Below are 21,208 nucleotides of genomic sequence, written 5' to 3'. Positions count from 1 at the left end.
CGGCTTGGACATCCGAATCGGCCACCTCCTACCGGAGTCCACGGTTCCCGAAGTCCACAGGCCGCGCTGGACGGAGATTCAACGCTGGCGGCCCTCGGCAAAGGGCCCCAGGACTCCGCGATGTTGAAGTCAGCGCTGCCAGCTCTTCAAACCACAGCTCCGATGTTGAAGCAGCGGGCCCAACACTCCGGAGCTTCAACGGCGATCCAGGTAAGGCATCGCCTGCTCCGCGATGTATCCAGCGCTGTGCCGCCGCTGTTGAAGCTTTGGTCCGGTCCCCGGCAGGAAAGGCCGTGCCAATCCAGGTGGTAGGCCGCGAGAAGGGGGGCGAGGACGCGACTCGGAGAATAGTCGCATCCTCACGAGGAAGTGACTTGGAAACGGTTTCCCCCTTACGCTACCCCCCACACACATAGAAAAGCTAGAGAATGCCTACTATGTTCTGTGTGCTGAAGCAAAACAAGAATTTCATTGTCCTATCAGGGACACATGACAATAAACTCACTTGAACTTGAAACATACTTTTAAAACTAACTAAAACATTTTTAAATGGAAAAACAAACAGACTGTAGGCAGAGGTTGCCTTCAATGCGGCGCCCCTAGTGACAAAATCTGGTCCTCAATTCCCCTACTCAGGGCAAGAGACTGTGCATCTATCCGATCTATTACTCTCGTGATATTGTACACCTCTAAAAGATCACCCCTCATCCTCCTGCGCTCCAAGGAATAGAGACCCAGCCTACTCAACCTCTCCCTGTAGCTCACACTCTTCTTCTCCATTCCAAAGCCCAATATACCTGGAATGTGAAAGTAGGACACAGGGTACACACTGGAGTGGATCTACAGAATTGTAGCATTGAAATGTATATGCTTCCCATCTTCCGCAGAAGAATCAGTAAAGGTCACAAAATCTAAATGCGCACACAATTGAATTTGGCTGAAATTTCTGCCGAAGATATTAAGTGCCCTATCATGTAACTCTTTAAAGGAGTGAAGGGACCACTCTTTAAACAGTGCCCGGGGGTGTGAAGAAACCCCTCATTATATTTAATAGTGAACACGCACCTGGTTCTCTCATTTGATGGATGCTAAGTTACTAGAATATATGCTTTTCCCAGGAGAAACCTACCTTTCAGGCATTCAATCAGTAGCAGTTTCTTCATAAGAAGCCCAGAGCCCACAGGGGAATGTTCATCAAAGCATAAAAATGGAGCCTAACAATCTCCATCTTTATCGTTGCATTCATAAATACTGATACTGGGCTTCTGCAGCCTCTGGGAAAGATTCCAGGGTGAGAACATTCCTCCCACATAAAATGCTCATTTATTCCACTCAACCGTTTTTATATATAAACTTCAAAAACAAACGGCTAATTGGTCAACTGCCTTCCTATTCTGCCAGTGTGTCTGCACTCATTCTGGAACGCGACAGTTGACACCCCATGTCCATGCCAAGAGGACCACCCGAAAAGTGGGCCAGAAGTTCCATCCTGTGCCCACGCCTAATGAGTCCACTCTTCCTGAGATCCCATCAGACAGGGAACTATACCTGGAATCTACCAAAGCAAATACAATTATGACATAAAAGACAATCAGACAAATATATCGACAGGAAGAGTTTAGAGGGCTATGGGTCAAATGCAGGGAGTAGTCCAGAATGCCAAAATGGTCAGCATGAACAAGGTGGGCCGAAGGGCCTGTTCACATGCTTTACAGTTCTATGGTACTTTTCACCAACCAGAGTTCACTCTTCCCTCCTCATCACCATTGATTCAAATTAAATCTTCAATACTCCTCCATCCCCGAACATAAGAAGCAGAACTCTGCTTTCAGTGCTATTTTAACCCATGGTGGACTGAAAGAGGATTTATTTGCCAACTTTAAACAGACATCCATGCTGGAATTACATCCTGGATTCACGAAATACTGAATATCAGTTCATCTTCTTCAGCAGGCAAGCACTGAGTTGCCACCCAGCTTCCAGCCACGGGGGCGATAGATTAATGAGCAGACTGGTGTGAGGACAGTATGAACCAGTGAGCAACAGACGCTTACCACCGTATCTCACTAGAGACACAGAGCACTTCAACTCATCATATCCTCCAGACCTCCATGTCCTCCACAGATGCTGTTTGACAAAGTGCTGGAGTAACTCTGCAGGTCAGCGGTTCTTCATCCATTGATAAAGAAGCATTGAACCATTGACCTACTGAGTTACTCCAGCATTTTGTGTTCTACATTCAGCCTATTTGGTCTTTGCCAGGTCTAGTGGAAGCGATCCATCAGTCCCAGCCCTCTCTCTATATTTGCCTGCAACTTATTATCACCCTCACATACTGAAGGGTCTGAAGAAAGGTCCGAGCCAGAAACATCACCTATCCATGTTCTCTGGAGATGCTACCTGGCCCGCTGAGTTACTCCAGCACTTTGTGTCCTTTTGCTGTAAACGAGCACCTGCAGTTCCTTGTGTCTACGCACACACCGGGACCCCTTTGACTCTCTAAACTGCACTGAGGGGTAATCCAAATCATTAACTTACCCCGCACGTCTTGGGGACGTGGGAGGAAACCGGAGCACCAACTCGGGCGGCCAGGGAGGAGAACGGGCAAACTCCACACTGGCAGCACCCGAGGTCAGAATTGAGCCGGGTCCCTGGAGCCGTGGAGGTAGCGGCGTCAACTGCCGGCAGCTGGTGAGCGAACCGACCGCGTTACCACTAGGCTTTTCTGCTCTGAGACCCCTGTGTGGGCTCCTCTGGGGTCACGGCTTCGGGGTGGCACGGGGAGCGAAGCTCGGGGGTGTCGCTGCCTGGAGCCCGCGGTAACTCTGGGGACAAGACCCGGTAACCCCCGAGAGGCCCCCCCCCCCTCTGTCCGCACCCCTTATCCCGGTCCATCGAGCACCGGCGACCGCCTGCCTCGGGAGTGCAGCCGCGGGTCTCTCGGCGAGGTACCGGGAGGGGTGGGGGTGGATTAGAAAGACTGGAGTCCCGCACTTGGGAGGGTAACACAGCCCCGGTTCTCCCCCTCCTCTCCTCCCCTCCCCTCCCCTCCCCTCCCCTCTCCTCCCCGCTCCTCTCCCCCCCTCTCCTCTCCTCCCCTCCCCTCCCCTCTCCTCTCCTCTCCTCTCCTCTCCTCTCCTCTCCTCTCCTCTCCTCTCCTCTCCTCTCCTCTCCTCCCCTCTCCTCTCCTCTCCTCTCCGGGTCACGGCTATAGTCGCGCCAGTCCCGGGTACAAGCGGCCAGCACTGAGCCCCTGCACCAGGCACAGACTCTGCCCGGGGGTGGGTCGGGCACGGGTCTGGGCGGAGTCCCCCTCTGCGATTGCCGGCGCTCGGCAGACACCGTGGGGGTCGGGGGCGATGCAAACCTGGGCGCCTCCGGCGTCGCTTCTTCAAGCCGAAGATCCTGACTTTGGAAAAGACGGCGAACCAGTGCTTCTCGCAGATGGTTTTGCTTTCACTCGGGCTGCTGATCCTCCGGGTGGGCAAGCCGCGGTCCTTGCGCTCCCTGGCTAGCCGCCTCTGCCGGATCAGGGAGCTGGCGATAGCTGCAGCCATGGTCACCGGTCAGCGGGCGGACGGGGCACAGTTTCAAACTCGGGCGAGCGGCGAGCGGAGAGCGACTGTGGTCTGCGAATCAATCTCCAAGCCTCCGGTCACCATGTCCTCGCCAATGAAACCGGCATCAGTGTGTAGCGGGAGGTTGCGCTCACTGGCAAGCGGCGCCGACTTGCTGCCATTCAACAGCGTTGGACCGACAAGGAGCCATCGCCGGGTCGTGTCGGGCAAGTCGGAGACAACTCTGCGCCGCTCCCTCCTCTCCAAACACCTGTTCAAGCGGCTGCCGGCTGGCTGTCCCTCTCTCTGCCCCTGGGCGAGTGTCACCTTCTCCTGCGCCACTCACAGGGAGTCTAGTCCCAGCCCGAGATGGTCTGTCTTCATCAGAGCCGATAATAAATGTCTTCTCTCTTTCTCACACACACACACACGTGTGTAAACACCAACCGCAGTACTGGCGTCAAAGTCACAGCGCCAGACGTGTGGCGGCCGTTCGGCTTGCGAGTGAGCGGAGAGGCAGCGAGCCAGATAGGCTGCTCACTCTCAGGGACTTGGCCAGTGTGACAGCGCGCCCCGCCAGACAGAACGTGCCCCGCGTCTCAGCCCCGGCATTTCCATGCAGTACACACATCCCTGCCTGCGACTGAGGCCAACGCCGGCTCAGCGCTCGCTCCCACCCAGAGAGTAGGTCGGATCGAGCCATCAATGCAAACCATCGCTAATTCCGGGTCTCTCAGACTACGGACACTGGCCGCGGAGGCGGGAGGCGGCCCTGTCAACTTCAACCCGCTCCCAGTGAAATCAGCAGAACCAAACCGACAGAGGCCAGCGTCGCTCCCTAATATTAAACCTTCCACTCTGCTTACACCTGGGAGGGTCGTGGCGAGAGTGCAGAAGAGGTTTGTGGATCTTTGGGTGTAGAGGTGTTGGCCTGGTCTCCCAGAAGCTGAGAAGTATAAAGGGCGATTCTTCAAAAGGGCTTCAAAAATCAGAGGGTTTTTACATGATAACGCAAAGTGTTGAGACCGGAGTGCACAACAAGATCTAGCGGAAAGATGGTAAAACGCAAAGTGCTGGATGAACTCAGCAGGTCTATTCCCTCCACGGATGCTGCCCGGCCCACTGGGTTGCTCCAGTACTTTGTGTTTTGCACAAGATTACAACATCTGCAGTTCTTTGTGTCACTAATAGGAAGGCAGCATTTACGTTTTAAACTAATCTACGGTGATCTGGAGTGTGTGGTCCTGTCACCCACACACACACACATGGCCGGTGCCGTGCAGTATTAACAAAAAACTTATTTACTTTTAACGTTTCCCTTTCGGGTGTAAGGTGATAAAGCCGAATCGTGAACTATGTTTCTTTTCCCACTGATGCTGTCTGATTTACTGAGTATTTTCTACTTATCATTGACACATACTGCAGAGAGAGAGAGGGAGAGAGAGAGAGAGAGAGAGAGAGACGGGGTGTTTAATTGTTAAACGAACACAAAGTGCTGAAGTGGGCCCGATAGCATCTCTGGAGAACATGGACAAGTGACGCTTCGGGTCGAGACCCTTCTTCAGTCTGAAGACTCGCCTGAAACGTCACCTACTCGTGTTCTCCATAGATGCTAGCTGACGCGCTGAGTTACTCCTGCACTTGTTTATTAACCAACATCTACAGTTCTTTATTTCTACAAGTGTTTAATTGTCAGATGTATCCACAATGGAACAATGAAATTCTCACTTGCTGCAGCTTAACAAGCCCGTTACCGCAACACATGGATAACATGTGTAGGAAGGAACTGCAGATGCTGGTTTACACCGAAGATAGACACAAAATGCTGGAGTAACACAGCGGCACTGGCAGCATCGCAGGATAGAAGGGATGGGGGACGTTTCGAGTCGAGATCCTTCAGTCTGAAGAAGGGTCTCGACCCGAAACGTCACACATTCTTTCTATCCATAGATGCTGCCTGTCCCGCTGAGTTACTCTACCATTTTGTGTCTAACACAGAGATAGAAACAAAGAACTGCAGATGGTGGTTTACATGAAAAATACACAAAGTACTGGAGTAACTCAGCGGGCCAGGCAGCATCTCTGGACCCGCAAAGGCAGCGCGCCCAGCTTTCTGGAAACATCTGAGCTTTAATAAATTGTGCAGTTTCCATTCTAATATGTATTTTTATGTTTAAAAACATTTAATTTTTAATGTAACTATGTTTTGAATCACATTGTCCTCCAAGGGGCAGTATCCTAATTCCTTCCGCACACCTTTCTCCACATCCATTTATTCTCTCCTCAATCATTACTCAAACCTATTATTAAACGTTAGCGTTATCTCTGCTTCAATCAGCGACTCTGATAGTGCCTTCAACAGCTTCTCAACACACTATGTGGAAATGGCCTCTGCTCTCCTTCGGTGTAAATCCTTTACACAGAATTTCATCTTGCTGGTATTCCCTCAAATTTTGAATTCATTCATTTCCATTAATCTGTCTCAGTCCATCATATCAGCCCACAATTTCTACCGTTTTTCTAAATAAATTGAAATAAAAGGCACACGGCCTCATTTGTCAATGAATTGAGGTCAGGAGTTCAAACAACAGCTATGACCATCATTCCACGTTGGCTGACTTCAAGAGTCGAGTGTTTAATTGTCAGATGTACTGGCAATGCATTCATGAAATTCCTACGCTGCAGATCTACAGGCCTATAAACTGAATAAGACACAGACAAATATATAATAATTAATAATACAATAAATTAAGAACTGTAATATTATGTAACCATAATAATGCAGAACTAAAGTCCATAGTGCAACCAAAGATACAGTTCATGAAATTATCCCTTCTAATTGACCAGCTTTTAAAAGACACTTGGATACATGTATAAGAAAGGTTTAGAGGGATATGAGCCAAATGCAGCCAGGTGGGACTAATAGGACATCTTGGTCAGCATGGACGAGTTAGGCTGAAGGGCCTGTTTCCGTGCTGTATGACTCATTGACTCTCTGACTCTTTGTCTCCATGACTCTACGACTCTTTGATTCCATGACCATGACTCTTGGACTCTTTGACTTTAACTCTAATTTTACTTCGGAGTCACGTGAGTGACTAGATGAAGAACCCGCCACTACGCACGTGTGTCATTATCGCTACACGCATTGTGAACAAGTCATTACGAGGGGAGGACGTTCCTCCCAAACGGCAGGGTTGAACCTGCAACAAGTAAGGTAGGAGAACTTAGTTTCTTGACTCACCTTTTTTACAGGCAGGCTGATGAAAACTGGCTGGGGAGAGTCTGCAGAACTGCAGGCAGCCAGCAACGGCCGGGGGCACCACTATCTCCCGTTAACGGGAGCCGGAGCCGACCTCAGCTCCAGCAGGACGCCGACAGCGGTGGAGCATTCTGGAGCCGTCATTCCGACGGCTCGGACAACAGCCCCACGGACCTATACTACATGGGTCCGAGGGGCTGGAAGGTGCTGGGGTTTTTTTCCACAGCACTAAAAATAGCGGCAAGCGGTCAGTGCCCGAGAGCACCGAGTACGCGTTGGAGCCGCTGGGCTTGGGTCGCGAGCGGCCAGTTCCCCGAGAGGACTGGACCGCGTTGGAGCACCCCAGGCCCCAGTGGAGAAGGAGCGGCACAGTGCGGGAAGCACTGCACCGCGTTGTTTAAAACTGCCAGACCTGCGGCTGCAAGCGGCCAGCTCCCCGAGAGGACTGCACCGCGTTGGAGCACCGCAGACCCAAGGAGCAGGAGCGGCACAGTGCGGGAAGCACTGCACCGCGTTAAAACTGCCATACCTGCGGGTTGCGAGCGGCCAGTTCCCCGAGGGACTGCACCGCGTTGGAGCACCGCAGGCTAACGGCAGTACGGGCGGCTCAGTGCTGTGAGCACTGCACCGCGCTTTGGGGCACCGCAGGCCAACGGGGATAACGGCGGCACAGTGACCGTGTACACTGCACCGCATTGACACTGCGGGGCCTGCACCTGCGAGAACATACCGTTTTGCAGCGATGCAGGTCCAAGAAGAAATCCTCCAATGGGTAAGTCCCATAGCAGCACCTTATACAGGGCTGTATTTCACTTCTACTATTACAGGGAAGTGGTTGAGGAAAAGACAGACTCAGGGAGAAGGAAGCAGCACCTTTTCTATAGGGCAATAATCATGCTTCTCTCTCCCCAGTAGACTCTTCTGTCAGAAGAGTGCTGGAGTCAAGTCTAGGGCAAACCCTGGACAGGTAAACAGATGTAAGAGCTGTAACAATGAGGTGATGCATTTTCTAAGTCACAAAGTACATAGAGTGCATTATTGGTCCTTTCCTGATAGAAATACAGGAATACTTATGTTGTGACTGAAGGATTTAGCAGTCCAAAAATTTACTGACATTCCATTCCCATCTGGGAAGTCACACGGGAATGTCTGTCTATGTTTCAGGGGGAACAACAGTACAGCTGTGAGTAAAGCTAACTGGGAAAGATCTACAAACCAGGTTAGAAGCCAGCATAGACCATATGTTTTCTATCTACTGCAGGGGCAAACATTAGCTGACACCATAGCTGTCACTTGCCACTGGGGATTGTAAATCCCTGAATGTACTAAACTAATCAATTTATGCATCTGGTTACATCCAACCGGGATTGACGCGGGCCTGTGTAAACCCGAAACCTCCTAGCAAAATCTTTTTATTTGGGGGTGACCTATCTAGAAGGTCAAGGAGTTGGACAATGAAGCCAAACTGGAGCTCATCTAAACGTCCAAACATCATCCTCAAAGGTATCGCCCCTATGCTGGAAGAGATGTACACACACAACACACGGCCTCGGGGATCCAGAAAAAAACAGTAAAACCAGAAGGAAGCAAGGAGGTTTGTGCGAGAAGACATCGAATAAATAACTTGTTGACACTCATATCTTAAACAGTATCCGGGGATACACAATAGAATTTTACAACACATCATCTTCTAGTCCAGCTGATATATCGAGAGAGGAATTTGGAGGAGAACACCAAGTTGGGCTATAGTATTTGCTGATGTTTCTACACGATATGGAACACCAGATGCCGATCTGCTCGTATCCAGACATAATCACCAATTACCAAATATGTAATATGGGATACAGACACTGGACATCAGCAACAGATGGGGTTTTAGCTGCATTGCAAGGGAAGAATTATTATCTACGCATTCCCTTCTTAACAAAATAGGATATGGCGCTTGACGCATCAATCATAGATCAGATCTCGGCTTTTTGGCTAAGATCAAGTATAATATCTGTTCTTATCAGTTTAAATGTCTGCTATGTCCCTTATCTAGGGACCATATATCATAAAATTAAATAAATAAATAAATAAATAGAAAAGTTTGTTTTTTTTAAATTGAAAAAATTGAAAAATAAATAAAACGATATATTCGTTTTAAGAACAGAAACCTTTTCTATTGTTAAGTATATTCGTTTTAAGAACGAAAATGGCAAGCATTGATTCAAACGATGCTTACAATTTCAGTACCCATAACAGGTGACCACGGACGTTATTTTTATCTAATTGGATGGCTCAGTTCTAGCAGTATAGAGCACTACCTAATGTGTTTACATTAGCACCTAGGTTATTTACAAAATATGACAACCAGCCACACAATGGTAATGGCTTCTTTGGATGACATACTAATTGTGTGGAAACTTAGGACGGGCTGAACAAACGGTAACAGCCACTTAACAATTATTTGGAAACTAGGATCATTATCCATCCAATTAAATCAAAATTAAAGCCTTCAAACTAAAGGGATTATTTGGGGTTCACCATTAACTCAGTTCCTCATGTCAGTAACTTTGCCAACAGAGGTTACAACCTTAATAGAGGCATACAGCAAAATCATTGACATGAGGATAAACCATCCATCAGACTGGTAGCAAGAATATTGGCAACATATGGTTTCCAGCCACATAATTCAGACCCTTACATTATAAAGATTTACAGAGGGCCAAAATATGAGCTCTTAAAATTAATGGTGATCATTTCAATAGAATGATGAAGCCATACAGAAGCCATATTGGAACTAAATGGTGAAAAGATAACATTGGGCATTGCTCCAATCCTATCATTGTCAGCAACCAGTCTATGGTCCTACATATGGATACTATGCACTAGGATGGTGTGTTACCAATTCCATCTCCAGCTGTGGAGGAAGATGGAATACACAGCAAGCATCATTATTACTAACACTGGGCATAACTACCTGGAAATGTTGGGTGTTTTTTCATGGCCTAAAGTCATGTTGCTCTGGAATATATTAAACAGCTTATTAGATTATAAATTAACAACACTACTGTGGTAGCACATATCAACCACATGGGTGAAATGGAATCTACATCATGTAACAATCTGGCCAACACAATTTGGCAACCTCATCGGGGGGGGGGGGGGGGGGGGGTACTAAGGGAAATACTACGAGACTCTGCGTCTGGTGTTTTTAATAGTACCCGACTGACCTACCCAACCATGGTTCTAGGTGGTATTAGGGAATGAGATTAGAACCATGCAGCACCATCCAAAACAGACAGCCAGAGCAATGGACATGATCACAGCGGGCCACAGACAATCAACCTAAAGACAATGTCTAAAATACATAAACTAATGGGAGATGTGTTGCAACCATAATACATCATCCAGCCTGTTTGGAAGCTTTGTTAACCTACAGGGGCTTAGTATTAGTGACATCAACTGTGCCAGAAGTGGCCCATCTACTTACCTATGGCAAGAGAACGGAACAACAGCTTATGAGGGACACTTTTTATGAGAATTCCCCAAAGACCAGGTATTCCCAAATATGGGACATCAGCATCGTCTTAACGTTGTTAAAGAACTGGGCTCCAGCCACAGCGCTGTCATTACAGTTTTTGACATTTTACAAAACTGTCATGCTGATGGCTTAGGTCACGGCACTAAGGACTCAGTCCCTACCAAATTAAGGCTGGATACCTTGACCAGTTCACCTGGCAACTTACACTTCTATATTCAGGAATTAGGGAACTAAACAGACAGGGGTCAGCAAGCCTTAAAATAACATTTTTTAGAGCCTACCCTACAGATGATTGACTGTTGTGAGACATCTACAAATATACATGGAACAAACCCAGACCATAAGTGGCACAGAAGAGGAACTTCTCATCAACGACAGACAGCCTCATTAAAGAATAACAGGCCAGGCCAGCTAAATGGCTAACATAGTATTGACATAAGTTGGTGTAAACACTAACTGGGTTAAAATCTCACTCCACCAGGCTGCAGCAACGTCGGCAGCATTTAAATTGGAGGTTCCTATGGATAAAATCCTCAGGACTGCAGGATGGCCATCGGAAAGAACATTCTAAGGATTATAACTAACCAGTAATGGAAACTGGAATTTTTCAGAAACATTGTTAAGTTTCTGTACCATAATTTACCCCAAAAAACAGGGGCTATCAATTATTATTAACTTTATGGTTATTTATATATATCGTATTGATGTTTAATATGTTATCACTATTCTCCCCAAAACCAAGGCAGACGTGATGATGGACTCGTTCCACGGCTTGAATCACAGAGCTTTGAAATCTTCATGTAGTCACTCACGTGACTCCGAAGTAAAATAGTAAGATTAAACGAGAACTTACCAGTTCGAAGTTTGATCTGTATTTTATGAGGAGTAACGTTGAGGGAATACATGCCCTCCGCTCCCACCCTTGATCATAAACACAACTGGTATCTTTTCTCTAATCTTACTATGCTTAAGTCATTACACGTATCTGTGATTCACTCCGCTGCTTTGAAGAATGACACACGTGCGTAGTGGCGGGTTCTTCATGTATTCCCTCAACGTTACTCCTCATAAAATACAGATCAAACTTCGAACTGGTAAGTTCTCGTTTAATCTTACTATTCTATGACACAATCACTTTGACTCTTTGATTATGACTCTTTGACTATGAAACTGAGTCTATGACACTGACTCTGACTCTAGGCCTCGACGACTATGAATATTTGATTCTTTGACTGTGACTCTGTGACTCTGACTCTGTGACATTTTGATTCTGACTCTATGCCGGATTCTGACTCTAGGACTCCATGACTATGGCTTGATGACTATGAATATTTGAATCTTTGACTCTTTGACTTTAAATGGGAAATTGCTCAAAGTTGGGAAGACTTCCCCTGAGAGCAAACAACCAATGAATGGTCAATGATGGAGCACTTCCCCAAATGATATGGATCTCCCAGCAAGTGATTCAAGAACACAATTAACTTATTGGTGTTGTATCCCTTTCGAGTGTGCTGTAACTGTAAGACAGCGATCTGTTTAAAAATAAATTGGATCAGTTTGATTGATGGTCTGAATCAATGATATCAACCTGAAATAACAACAATCCTGCTGAAAATACAGGCCTGAGAATAACAGGCAAAAATCAATGGGCTTCTGTTTTAAGCAGAGACCTCATAATTCACTAAAGAGAGGAAGGAGTAGGGCTTTCATTCATCAGTGCACACACAGGTTCAACACTTTCTTTGGTAAATACACAATTAATTTTATTTCACAATAGAAAATAGACAATAGGCGCAGGAGTAGGCCATTTGACCCTTCGAGCCAGCACCGCCATTCAATGTGATTATGGCTGATCATCCACAATCAAGTCAAGTCAAGTCAAGTCAAGTCTATTCGTCACATACACATACGAGATGTGCAGTGAAATGAAAAGTGGCAATGCTCGCGGACTTTGTGCAAAAAGACAAACCCCGTTCCTGCCTTCTCCCCATATTCCTTGACTCCGCTATCTTTAAGAGCTCTATCTAACTCTCTCTTGAAAGTATCCAGAGAACCGGCCTCCACCGCCCTCCGAGGCAGAAAATTCCACAGACTCACAACTTTCTGTGTGAAAAAATATTTCTTCATCTCCGTTCTAAATGGCTTACCCCTTATTCTTAAACTGTGGCCCCTGGTTCTGGACTTCCCCATAATCGGGAACATGTTTCCTGCCTCTAGCGTGTCCAAACCCTTAATAATCTTGGGACAACAAATGTAAATGTTGAAGATAATACGGTGAAAGTCCAGTATCAGGAACGCTGGAAATAGGAGACCATTTATGCTCTCTGCATTCATAAACCACAGGGCCAGTAACGGCGACTCAAATGACCAGGAATGAAGGAGATTACAGAGAGTGGCAGACACTGCCCAGTTGATCATGGGTACTGACCTCCCCACCATCAAAGGGATCTATAGGGGACGCTGTGCAAAAAGGCACCCAGAATCATCAAAGACCTACACCACCCTGGCCACACACTAATTTCCCTGCTACCATTGGGAAGAAAGTACAGGAGCTTGAAAACCGTGTCCACCATGTTCAAGAGCAGCTTCCTCCCAACAACTACCAGGCTCTTGAACACTACACAGCACTAACCACAACCAAGAACTATGGACTATCTTTGGTTCCACTATGTGGTTTTACACTAGTTTGGGAGTTATTAATTTCTTGATTGTTTTCAACTATATATTATCTGTGCATGGCAAGTAAGAATTTCCTTGTTCCATTGTTAGTTCATATGACAATTAACTACTCCAGCATCTTGACTCGCTTCATGGACAATGAACTGTAAGCCACTTGCAAGATGTTCATATGTCATAGGAGCAGAATTTGGCCATTCGACCCTTTGAGTCTATTCTGCCATTCAATCATGAAGGAGCCAACGCACAGTCAGAAGCCACCCCAAAACACATTGTGGCCTTCAGGTGATGTTCCTGTTGTGCCGTTGTTTATTAGATAAGTGTTGGCATGGACACTGTGAGAACCTCCTCAACTATTTACTGGACATGAAACTTTAGGCATAAACCTCAGAGGGAAGACCATATGATGCAGCAATCTCTCAGTACTGTAACCACCTAGACTGGTGCTTGAATCTGTGATCACAATGCAATCCACTGGGCTGCAGCTGATAGTCATTGATATTATAAACAGAATACATCAACATGAGAAGTGAACAGGCATCATAGAAATGGTCGATATACATAGAATAGGTTCAGGTAATTAAGGTCAAAGGATACAATAGCATAGTAGTTAAGTTACTGGACCAGCAACCAGGGTGCTGGGCCATTGCCTAAGATGCAGAGGTTCGAATTCCACCAAGGCAGCCATGGAATATAAGCACAGGTTCATAAAAGTGTGGCACAGTGGCGCAACTGGTAGAGCTGCTGCCTCACAGCGCCTTAGACCTGGTTCAATCCTGACCTCGGGTGCTGCCTGTGTGGAGTTTGCACATTCTCCCTGTGACTGGGTGGGTTTCCTCCGGGTGCTCCTGTTTCCTCCCACATCCCAAAGATATGAGGCTTTGCAAGTTAATTGGCCCTCTATAAATTGTTCCTGGTGCCTAGGGAGTGGATGAGAAAGTGGAACAACTTAGAACTAGTGTGAACGGGAGGTCGATGGTCGTCGTGGACTCGGTGGGCTAAAGAGCAGGAGTTCCCAACCTTTTTCTTCCCCTCTACCCCTGGTAACTTTAATAGCACATAACAATGTTATTTCACTTATTTATGAACAACTAATGATGAACAGATACCGGTATACCAGAACCAAACACAGTCAGTCAATGAGAAAAAATATGTACAAATCCAGAATCAACAAATTTACCCCCTGGGTAGGCGAAATTTACCCCCCTGGAGCCTGTTTCCATGCTGTGTCTCTCAACTGAACTTAACTAAACAGTACAGCACAGGAACAGGCCCTTGAAAGTGATGCCAAATTAACCCAATCTCCTCTACCTGCCCATGATCCATATCCATTCCCTGCATATACATGTGCCTGTCTAAAAACCTCACTCTCAATTTGCAACACTCTCACAAACTCAGACAGAACCAATGTGAAGAACCTCCGTCCTTGCAAGTGGTATCCAGAGACCTGTCATGTTAGTAATGTTTGACAGAGAATTCTATGGAACAGAAAGAAGTGGAAGCAACAGAAAGTGAAATGACTCTGCAATGAACTGGACGGACATCACGAGCAGAACAGCCCTGTTTGCTGTTAATTCAAACAAAGTTCCACAATTGAAGTTTCCATCAAGACAGCAAGGTATTCAAATATAATTGATGTGAAAATAGACTGGGCCCACGTAGAATTCAATGCTACAGTGCATCTCCAAACCATGGTCACTTAAGTCAAATATCATCAGCAGTCTCATCTTAATAAATAGAAAGCACCAATGTTGCTCTTATACAATATTTATGCAATGTAAAAAGCAAAGAAAAGTGCTCTTCATGAATAAACTAGGAATGGCAGAAACAAGAATTCTTCATTCCAAGAATGATCCATGTGTTTTTAAATGCTTGAATTGAGACTCAATTACATCATAAATCCATTTAAGGTGCCAAAGAAATTATTTATTATATCATAAAATAATAACTCAATACTTTATAATATCCTTTCCTTGTTTTTAAATCCCTCTGTAGTCTCACTCCTCCCTTCCCCTGTCGCTTTCTCAAGCCTAAACATTCTTGGAGTGCCTTTCCCTGAATCGGGAAGCCTGTTCATCCCCATGTTGATTGTTCCATTGTGAGTGTGTGGATTGTCAGTGTGTGTGCATTGTGAGTGTGTGTGGATTATGAGTGTGTGCATTGTGTGTGTGCATTGTACATGTGCGTTGTGTGCACACACTGTGCGCAGGGGCGGAAAACCCAGGGGGGCCAGACGGGACACGTCCCCTCCATGTTTTGAGAGGTGGGGGACATTCCCCCCCAAGTTTTTGTAATCCGGATTTTAAAACCCGGTGAAATCTCCGCTTTCCGCGAGACAGTGGGGGGTGGGACTATTGATCGAGGGCGCCGATTGGACGAAAGAGACGTCGGTCAGCAGGCAATGGGGGCGGGACATGTTTCAGCGCGATAATTGGAGGAGGGAGGAGTGGGGGGGGGTGGACTGAGGATAGAGCGCGGTGATTGGAGGAGGGAGACGTGGCACAGACCTGCGCCTCATCCCCAACCAGGATCGATCCCGGCCGGGTCTCCGGCGCTGTCCTGTCCCCACCCGAGTCTCTCCCCCCCCCCCCCCCCCGCGGGTGGCCAGAGAGGTCGGCAGCAAAGATCCTCCGCTATAGAATCTTTGGTCGGGAATCAGATGGGCCAGCGCAGAGAAACAGCGCTAAACCCAGTTAACGCTGCCTGTCCCGCCAGGTGAGCCTACAGCCTTCCTGGACATGCGGGAAATATAGCCAGCGTGGAGAAGCAGCGCTGGTATCCCATCAGTCCAGACAGGGCTGTAGTTAACCCGGTGAGACAGGCAGAGTTGAGCTGCATTTAGCGCTGGATTGAGCCTCCGAAGCCTTGTGAATGTGTGTGAGTGTGCGCATGCGCGTGTGGCCGCCAAAAATTGTGTTCCCGGTCCCCTCCATGTTTTGATAGCGAGTTCCGCTCTTGTGCGTGTGCATAGTGAATGTGCATTATGTGTGTGTGCATTGTGAATGTGTGCATTGAGTGTGTGCATGGTGAGTGTGCATGCGCATTGTGAGTGTGTACACTGAGTGTGCATTGGGAGTGTGCATGTACTGTGAGTGTGCGCGTATTGTGTGTGTTGCCAGTGTGTGTGTTGCCAGTGTGTGCATTGTGAGTGTTTGCACTGTGAGTGTGCATTATGAGTGTGCATTGTGAGTGTGTGCATTGTGTGTGCATTGTGAGTATTGAGCATTGTGCATGTCCTTTTTCCTCTGAGAATTTGTGTCTCTGCCCAACTTCTGGCCATCACCCACTTTAATATTTTCTCATGTTTACCAATCGACGATGCACCCCTGAAGTTCTTTGTGATGTTTCATTACATTGAGGCGGACAATTCAATGCAAGCAAAATGAAAATTCTGTAAATACTCAGCAGGCCAGGCATCAGATGTGGAAGGAAGTAATATTTCAGGTCAATTACTTCTCAATCATACCAGTAAAATATATGTGTTACTTTGCAGAGAGGTGCAAGGGTTGGAAAGGGTAAAGTAAATATCCAGAGACCACGAGAGATTGATTGTTACAAGTAGAGCTGGTGGCAAAGGCTGGTGGTAGCGGTGGGTGGCAAAGGCTGGTGAATCACAGCTGGGAGAGGTGTACATAGGAGGAGATGATGGGAATCAAAACAGGGACATAGAACAAAGAACAGTACAGGACAAGAACAGGCCCTTTGTTTGTGCCGATCAGGATGCCAAGCTACTGTAAAATGATTTCATCTGTCTGTACATGATCCATATCCCTCTATTTCCTGCACTTCCGTGCTTATCCAAAAGCCTCTTAAACAGCACTATCATATCTGCCCCCACCACCACCCCTGGTAATGCATTCCAGGCATCCATTATTCTCTGTGTAAAACACTTGCCCCGCACATCTATATAATTAAAAGTCTCATCTTGACCACTTCCTATCTGCGCTGTATATTGATTTTAGAAAAAACGCTATCCTGTAGCACTGTGATATTTGGCCATCTTACTCACAGTCCTCCTCCACTGAGCCAGTCCTGAGGATTTTCCCATCGGTGAAAAATAAAAAAGTTATGAGTGTTTAAAAAACCTGGAGATCAGCTGATTGGTCCTCCCGCCTGTCAATCACCGTGATGAATGTAATGCCCCTTCCGGGGAGGCAGGACTATAAAACCCCGGATGCCTGGACGTGAGTCAGTCACTCTGCAAGATCGCGAGGGAGAGGCCACGACTGTCATTCTAAGCTGTGAATCAACTGAACAGTGTGTCTGCAAAGGACTTGCAATAAATGATGTGTTAGCCCTGAATGACAATGCCATGAGTTGTTTTGCCTGCTGCCCTGCCTGTGCTTGAAAGTGCAATGCTTAATTGGAAATGAAATGAAATTACAATGCCATGAGTTGTTTCGCCTGCTGCCCTGTCTGTGCTTGAAACTGCAATGCTTTATTGGGTCTGACTGTGTTTGGAAGGAATAAATGCTTTATTAGGTCCGACTGTGTTTGGAAGGAATAAATATTTATTAGGTCCGACTGTGTTTAGCCCAAAAGTCCCGCTCATTTCGTGACTTCCGCTTAGTGGACAGGTCGCGCTGATTGCATAATTTACGGTGAGTCCAGAGATCGCTCTGATTGCTTAATATCCGGTAAATGCAGAGGTCACGCTGACTGAGGAATTGCCACTGACTGCGGAAGCCCCCACAGTGGAGAGACCGCGCTCAGCCATGTGAGTAGATTCAAGAGAGTTTGCTGTTTTATATATGGTGTGTGTGTGTGTATGTGTGTGTGAGTGTGTGTGTGTGAGTGTATGTGTGTGTGAGTGTATGTGTGTGAGTGCGTGTGTGAGTGTATGTGTGTGTAAGCGTGTGTGTGTGTGTGTGTGTGTGTGTGTGTGTGTGAGAGTGTGTGTGTGTGTGTGTGCATGTGTGACTGTATGTCTGTGTGAGTGTATGTGTGTGTGTGTGAGTGTATGTGTGTGTGTGTGAGTGAGTGTGTGTGTGAGTGTGTGAGTTAGTGAGTGTGTGAGTGTATGTGTGTGTGTGAGTGTATGTGTGTAAGAGTGTGTGTGTGTGAGTGAGTGAGTGTGTGAGTGTGTGTGTGAGTGTATGTGTGTGAGGTGGAGGGTGTATGTATGTGGGTGGGGGTGTGTGTGTGTGTTTGAGTCCATGTGTGTGTGTGTGTGTGTGTGTGTGTGAGTCTATGTGTGTGTGTGTGTATATTGGAATTGGTGGAGAGGTGGAATATTGCATTGGGGGACCAGCCCTCCCGTGTGAAGCTGGGACCCAACAGGTCCCACAGTCTAGTCTCCTTTAAAATGTTCCCATCTCACCTTATACAGTAGCTATGCCCTCTAGTGTTAGATATTTCCACCCTGGGAAAAATGTACTGATTGTCTACCTTATCCATGCCTCTCATAATTTTTATATCAAGTCTCCCCTCAACATCTGGCATTTTAGGGAAACCAATCTATCTATTCAGCCTCTCCCTATATCTGAAATGCTCTAATCTTGACCCAAAACATCGCCTATTCATGTTCTCCAGGGATGCTTCCAGACCCGCTGAGTTACTCCAGCACTTGTGTCCTTTTGTGCATTAACCAGCATCTGCAATTCTTTGTTGCAGCATTCTGGTAAGCTTCCTCTGCACCCTCTGCAAAGCCTCACCATCGTTCTTGTAACAGGGCGACCAGAACTGCATGCCATACTCCAAATTCACTGTCCCTGGTGCTGACTGAATATAGATATATCTGTAAAACAATCACATAGTCTGCACTTGAATTCTCCATGATAGAAGAGACAACATTGGAAGCACCAAGGTCCCCATACCACAGAGAGGATGGGTTGGAGCCAGAAAGGGTGAGGAGGAAGTGTTGGACTGAAGGGCCTGCTTCCGTGCTGTATTATTTTATAACTCTTTTACTGTTTGAGTCAAAGAGATTCACCGGGATGTTGCCTGGAATGGAGGATATTAGTTACAATGAGGGGTTGGATAGGCTGAGATTCTTCTCACTCAAGTGTAGCAGGATAAGATATGACAGAGGTTTGCTAAATTATGAGGGGCATAGACAGAGGAGATAGTCAGAGTCCTTTTCCAAGGGTGGATGAGGCTGAAATGAAATATGTAGGTTTAAAACAAGAGGGAAATATTTAAAGAGGTTTGAAAGGACGGTTTTCTGTGACTCTGTAACCATGTACTAGATAGATAGACTTCTGTGACCATGTACTAGATAGATAGAATTGCAAGTGTTAGTTCATCTAGAAGGTCAGTTTAGGTCCCAGGATGGTGGGAAAGCTAGAGGTGAAAGGGAAGATGTTGCACCTTGTCTGGTTGCAGGAGAAAGTGATGTGAGAGGAGGGGGAGATGGAAGAGTGGATTAGAGAACAGTCCCTTCAAAGTATCAAGAGGGAAGGGGAAGAGAATATGTGCTTGGTAGTCAAATTTTGTTGAACTTGGTAGAACTTGTGAACTAAATATTACTTTCAGGTGAAGCAGTAATTCATCTGCACTTCTTCCAATCTATTGCACTGCACATAGAGCTCACAGTGTGTCCTCTCTACAGGAGAGCAATCAAATGCACACCTCATGATCACTTTGTGGAGTCTGCAGAGGAGATGCTGAACATACTGTTGCCTGCCACTTCCCCATCCCATTCCTATCCCACCTTGTAACCTCCTGTTCTGATATACATAAGGTCCAAAACACTGTTGTGGGCTATCCCTCCCACCCACACTTTAGCTTGATAGCCATTGGTCTCATCTTACTCCAACCATTGGGAAGAAAGTATAGGATTCTGAAAACTATGACCACCAGGTTCAAGAACAGCTTCTTCCCAGCAAACATCAGGCTCTTGATCACTGCACAACACTAACCTCAGCAACTATGGACTGTCTTTTGTCTTTTTTTTTGCACTAATATTGGCGATTAACTGATTGAATTTTGTACATTATATAGTATCTATGGGCATTACGTTACAGGCATGTGATACTGATTCAAGTAAGATTTTCATTGTTCCATTGTTTCTACATATTGTTCTATTGTTGGTACAATTTAACACTCATAACTCTTGGTTTTCTCCTTCCCAATTCTATTTCTCTTTCCAAAGATGCTGCCTGACCCTGCTTAGTGTTTCCTGTTTTGATCTCAGATTGCCAGCTTCTGCAGGACTTTAGATTTTCATGGCCTGCTTTTGAGCCATAAATTCTACCTAATCACAGAGCAACTCATTGGTTGGGTTGTAAATTCCAGGTGGTGGGAGATTCTACAATTACACCATCAACATGCATCGTGCTGACATTTCACAAGTGAAGCAGCTGTGAGCCTTCACTGTAGAGGAGATCATCTTCAAAATTGCTGCAAGCACGAGGCGTCTTTGAGTGAATTTTGTAATTAGCCAACTGTCGTAATGAGTGGCAGTTAATTCATCAACAAGAATGAATACAATGATGCAGCAGGATTTGTGGTGAAATTACAGACAAATGATTCAAATTCTGGCCTTTTTCGCAATCTGTCCAGACCTTGGAAAGATCATAAGACCATCAAACATGGGAGCAGAATTAGGTTATTCAGACCATCGTGTCTGTTCTGCCATTCAATCAAATGGCTACTCTTCCCATTCTCCTGCCTTTCCCCCATAATCATTGATGCCCTTATTAATCAAGAAGCTATCAATCTCCATTGTATAAATACCCAATGACTTGGTCTCCACGGCCGTCTGTGGCAATGAATTTCACAGATTTACCACCCTCTGGCTAATGAAATTCCTTGTCATCTCTATTCTGAAGGTACATACTTTTATTCTGAATCTGCATCCTCTGGACCTAGACTCTCCCACTACTGGAAACATATTCTTTAGGTCCACTCTAGGCCTTTCATTATTCAGTAGGTTTAAATGAGATTTCCCCCTCATCCTTCTAAACTCTAATGAGAACAAGCCGAGAGCCATCAAATGCTCCTCATAAGTTAATCCAATCATCGCCGGGATCATTCTTGAAAACCTCTTCTGGACCTTGTCCAATGCCAGCACATCCTTCCTCAGATATGGGGCCAAAAACTCTTCACAATATTTCAAATGTGCCAGATATCCGGGTTCGATCCCGACTACAGGTGCTGTCTGTATGGAGCTTGTACGTTCTCGCCGTGACCTGCGTGGGTTTTTTCCAAGATTTTTGGTTTCCTCCCACACTCCAAAGACATACA

The 21,208-nt window shown here is 46.3% G+C and overlaps 1 protein-coding gene and 1 pseudogene across 8 annotated transcripts in view; one reads left to right on the top strand and one right to left on the bottom strand.

Annotated features, from left to right (window-relative positions):
- fgf13 (fibroblast growth factor 13) overlaps positions 1-21,208 on the bottom strand; it is a 312,099-nt gene that overhangs the window by 83,331 nt on the left and 207,560 nt on the right. The window contains exon 1 of one of the 8 annotated variants that reach the window (XM_033030315.1): positions 3,368-4,203. The exons of the other annotated variants lie outside the window; for them this stretch is intronic. Within the exon in view, the coding sequence (XP_032886206.1) occupies positions 3,368-3,557 (190 nt within the window). The 5' untranslated portion in view covers positions 3,558-4,203. Of the gene's footprint in view, positions 1-3,367; positions 4,204-21,208 lie in introns of those variants that run through there. 8 annotated transcript variants of the gene reach the window in all.
- LOC116979435 lies at positions 8,780-8,892 on the top strand (annotated as a pseudogene).

The sequence above is a fragment of the Amblyraja radiata genome, chromosome 12 (genome assembly GCF_010909765.2).
Source record: "Amblyraja radiata isolate CabotCenter1 chromosome 12, sAmbRad1.1.pri, whole genome shotgun sequence".
Classification (NCBI taxonomy): domain Eukaryota; kingdom Metazoa; phylum Chordata; class Chondrichthyes; order Rajiformes; family Rajidae; genus Amblyraja; species Amblyraja radiata.
Note: the sequence above shows the minus strand (reverse complement) of the source record. Positions and strands in the feature narration are given on the sequence as shown.